General features: G+C 44.8%; 2 protein-coding genes across 3 annotated transcripts in view; one reads left to right on the forward strand and one right to left on the reverse strand.

The window, feature by feature from the left end:
- Positions 1-77, forward strand: part of LOC116386124 (ankyrin repeat domain-containing protein 10-like) — a 16,233-nt gene extending 16,156 nt beyond the window's left edge. The window contains exon 3 of the mRNA XM_031852127.1: positions 21-77. Within this exon, the coding sequence (XP_031707987.1) occupies positions 21-77 (57 nt within the window). The remainder of the gene's footprint in view (positions 1-20) is intronic.
- Positions 16-4,405, reverse strand: part of ccdc14 (coiled-coil domain containing 14) — a 10,440-nt gene continuing 6,050 nt past the window's right edge. For both annotated transcript variants that reach the window (XM_031852393.1, XM_031852392.1), the window contains exons 7-11: positions 4,217-4,349; positions 2,322-2,407; positions 2,097-2,240; positions 1,838-1,940; positions 16-1,421 (exon numbers count right to left, since the gene is read on the reverse strand). In XM_031852393.1, coding sequence (XP_031708253.1) covers positions 1,016-1,421; positions 1,838-1,940; positions 2,097-2,240; positions 2,322-2,407; positions 4,217-4,349 — 872 coding nt within the window. In that variant the 3' untranslated portion in view covers positions 16-1,015. The remainder of the gene's footprint in view (positions 1,422-1,837; positions 1,941-2,096; positions 2,241-2,321; positions 2,408-4,216; positions 4,350-4,405) is intronic.

The raw sequence follows: 4,405 nt of genomic DNA on the forward strand, positions 1-4,405 counted from the left end.
TCATGGTCCTGTCCTCATAGTGGGGTTGCCAGGTCACTGCTGAAGTCAACCCAGGTGTCTCGAGGGTGAAATGGTGACTAGCTTGCAAACATTAAATCCAACATTTTTCAATTTTGATAGATCTGGGCAGTTTCACCTGCTCTTAGTGTTTGTGCTAAGCTAGGATAAACACGACCCAGAGCTAGTGTGTGTGTGTGTACTGGAAGTGATACTAATATTTAGCCGAGTGGTCCTGGAGACTGGTGTGGGTGCTCTCTGCTCCTTTAAGCGTGGATGTGGTGGAACGGGTTCTGTCCCTGCTGTTTGCACTATGAAGGAGTGTGTTGATGACGTACACTCCTTGATCTACCAAAGGGAGCATGTTCATGGTGAAATGATTCTTATTGTTTTAGAGCAGATGAATGTCTTTATTCAGAGTTGTAGTCATGATTGGAACATTTTTTTAGACAGCGTGCTTTTTGTCTTTTATACTGCTGCTCTCATATTAAAACACGTTTTACACTTTCATAAAAATGACTCTTTGATCTTTTCATGTTTATCAGTTTTTTTTCCATTGAAAAACACTTTCAATTTTATCGATCCATAATTTAGTCACATACCTCGAGTAAGTCAACTTCTCTGAAGTCAGTTTGTGGAGCCGACTCAGCGTGTCCATGCCAACTACTCATTGGAATTAAAGAATTGGAAATGTTTTAATCAAACACTCAGCAGTTTATTTCGAGGACATTATACAAAACAAAAGAACTTGTAAGATGAAGTGTTATTCCATTTACAATACTTATGGTTGGAAAGACAAAGACAACAGTGATAGATTATTCAGCTCATGAAGACATGTTGGACGAGCAGCTGTGTCTCCACTGTGAGGGACACGTGTTGGACACTGAGGATACTAAACCCTGTCCACGGTCTCCATCAAGACCAAGAAAAAGAACTAAAACATTACAAAATACTTCACTTGACATGTGAAAGATGACTTAAGATCATGAAACATATGACACCATATTTGATAAAAACATCAGCTCCCCAGGTCCAGCCGCATGGTCTTCTGCAGACTGGCTATGCTCGCATCCAGAGCGGCCAGGCCGTCTCTGAAAGCGACCTCGTCTCTGGTGTCAAAGCTGGACCCCGACCTGGTGCTCCAATCAGAACACAGCGACTCCACGTGACAGCGGGACAGACGGCTGCGCTCCTCCACACAGGACTGGACTCCATCTGAACCATGGGACGGGTCCTTGTCCCCTCTCTGAGGTCCAACAGCAGGATGTGATGATGTGTCTCTCAATGTCTTTCCTTCTCTCTCTGCAGACACACACACAGGCTGACCCAGAGACATCAGGAACTGGCTGATGCGGTCTGTGGGGGGCTCTGCTGGATCTGGTCTGTGCTGGTGTTGGTTACAATGTTGTTCACACTGAAGAATCCTGAAGCAGACAGAGAGGAGAAGTCAAGGTGACTCTCTCACAATGATGTGCTACATTCACAAGGAGTTCCTTCACAACTATTATTATATACTTACTGTTTCTGCTCTACTCAAAGCTTCAGCACTCTCCTCTGGAGAGACACAGACATACAGATGTACAGAGACACGAAGACACAGACGTACAGAGACACAGACGGACAGAGACACAGACGGACAGAGACAGAGACGTACAGAGACACAGACGGACAGAGACACGAAAACACAGACGGACAGACATACAGAGACACAGACGTACAGAGACACAGATGCGAAAACACAGACGGACAGAGACACAGACGTACAGAGACACAGACACGAAGACACAGACGGACAGAGACACAGACGTACAGAGACACACACACACACACACACACCTACCTGTTCAGGTTTCCTATGTCTTCCAGTCTTTGCTGGGCGAGTGAAGCCATCTCACTCTTCTCTCGCTTACTGTCCAGCAACCTGCTTCTGGTGGCCTCCAAGTCTACACGCACGCACGCACGCACACACACAATCTGTCTTCACTAACATATCTACATTATAGGATGATACAGACATGTGATTGGTCTACAGCTGGCTCAGAGCCAGACTGATCTCTGTGAGTGAGACTGAATGATGTGTCTACACAGTAGATGTGAACCTGTTTGGAGGAGAGCATTCTTTGCCTCTCTGTCTGTCAGCCGGCTCCGTGTGTCCTCTAGGGCGTTCCGTAGTCCTGCGAGGTCCTCCTGGAGGTCCTGCAGCCGTGACTGAGCAGTGCCGAGCTCCTCCTGCAGAGTCCACACTGTGGAGACACACAGGACTCAATCTAGTCCCGTCCCTTTAGTCCCGACGGAGGACTTCAGTGAGAACAACAGAACTGTACCTTCTGGGTTACAGAGCATCTCCAGGTTCTGATGAGACTCTGCTGTCCCCCTCTGCTTCAACTGCTGGTTCAGAGTCCTCACACGCCTGGGACACACACACACACAATATAAATATAAATATAAATATATGTGTATATACAGTCATGGCCATAAGTATTTGGACGGTGACACAATTTTTCTAATTTTGCCTCTTTACATGACTCCAATGGATTTCAAACTAATCAGTCAACATGTGGATGAAGTGAAGACTTTCAGCTTTAATTCAATGAATAAAACAAAAAAAAATCACATTAAGCGTTTAGGAATTACAGCCACAGTCATACACAGTCATCCACATTTTGAGAGGCTCAAAAGTAATTGGACAATTGTCTGACAAACGCTTTCATGGCCAGATGTGTCCTGTTCTGTCACTATTTCATGACAAATGATGCCGACAACAGGATTCAAAATGTTGTATTTGCAGTTGGTAGCTGGTCCTTGGAACTCTCAGCATGCGGACCAAAAAGGTGTCGATGCAAGTGAAGGAGAACATTGTTAGGTTAAAAAAATTGGTGTACCTTGGTGAAGAAAAAACACTTCATAACATCTACTGAAGTCAAGAACACTCTGGAGGAGGTAGGCGCGTGAAGTCTACAATCAAGAGACGCCTTCATGAATCTAAATACATAGGGTTTACAACAAGTTGCAAACCACTGGTAACACTGAAGAACAGGAAGGCCAGATTAGACTTTAACAGAAAACATCTGACAAAGACTGACCAGTTTCGGAAAAAGATTCTTTGGACAGATGAAACCAAGATGAACTTGTACCAGAATGATGGAAGAGAGAAGTGCGGAGAAGGAAAGGAACGGCTCATGATCCAAAACAAACCACATCATCTGTCTAACATGGTGGAGGCAGTGCTTTGGATGGGCATGTGTGGCTGCCAATGGAACTGGGTCACTGCTGGTGTTCATTGGTGATGTCACAGCTGATAGAAGCAGCAGGATGAGTTCTGAGGTGTTTAAACTATCTGCTCAGATTCAGCCTAATGCTACAAAACTGATGGGACGGCGCCTCACAGTGCAGATGAATAACGACCTAAAACATACTGTGAACACAACCCAAGAGCTTCTCAAGGCAAAAGAATGTAATATTCTTCAATGGCCAAGTCAGTCACCTGATCTCAACCCAAGTGAGCAGCTTTTCATTGACTGAAGGTAAAACTGAGGGCAGAAAGACCCACAAACAGCAGCAGCTGAAGGAGGCTGCAGTGAAAGGTCTGGCAAAGCATCTCAAAGGAGGAAACTCAGCATTTAGTGATGTTTATGAGCCAGACTTCAGGCAGTCATTGACTGCAAAGGATTTTCCTCCAAGTATTAAAGCTAATGATTATATTCACAATTATGTTAGTTTGTCCAATTAATTTTGAGCCTCTGAAAATGTGGATGACTGTGTAGAAGTGGCTGTAATTCCTAAACAGTTAATGTGATATTTTAGTTTTATCCATTGAATTAAAGCTGAAAGTCTAAACTTCAACCACATGTTAACTGATTAGTTTCAAATCCATTGGAGTCGTGTAAAGGGGCAAAATTAGAAAAATTGTGTCACAGTCCAAATACTTATGGCCCTGACTGTATACTATACTGTAACTTCACTATGTTGGTGATTCTATTACACTTCTGATCCCTCTTCCTGACACCTCCTCCATTTCCCCTGTTAAAGGGTTTGTGGGAGTTTTTCTAAACGGAATGGGGTCTCAGGACAGGGGGGGTCGTCTGCTGTACGGATTGTGAAGCCCCTTGATTTGTGATATTGGGCTATAGAAATAAAATGGACTTAAGTTTATTTTCATTGTAGCCCACTGGTGTGGATGCACACAGACATCAGCTGGTGAGGGTCTCTGTTCAGGTACCTGCGGAGCTGAGTGTTCTGCATGTGATGGGATGGTTGTTGTGGTTCAGTCCGGATGTTTGAACTACCAGCATCCATCAGTGGTGAAGACACCGTCTGCTCCAGATGACTGAGCAGCCTCTCTGCTACACTGCCTGCGCGCGCACACACACACACACACACACACACACACACACACACACACACACAC

The sequence above is a fragment of the Anarrhichthys ocellatus genome, unplaced genomic scaffold, assembly GCF_004355925.1.
Source record: "Anarrhichthys ocellatus isolate YVR2014 unplaced genomic scaffold, GSC_Weel_1.0 scaffold12, whole genome shotgun sequence".
NCBI classification, from domain to species: Eukaryota; Metazoa; Chordata; class Actinopteri; order Perciformes; family Anarhichadidae; genus Anarrhichthys; species Anarrhichthys ocellatus.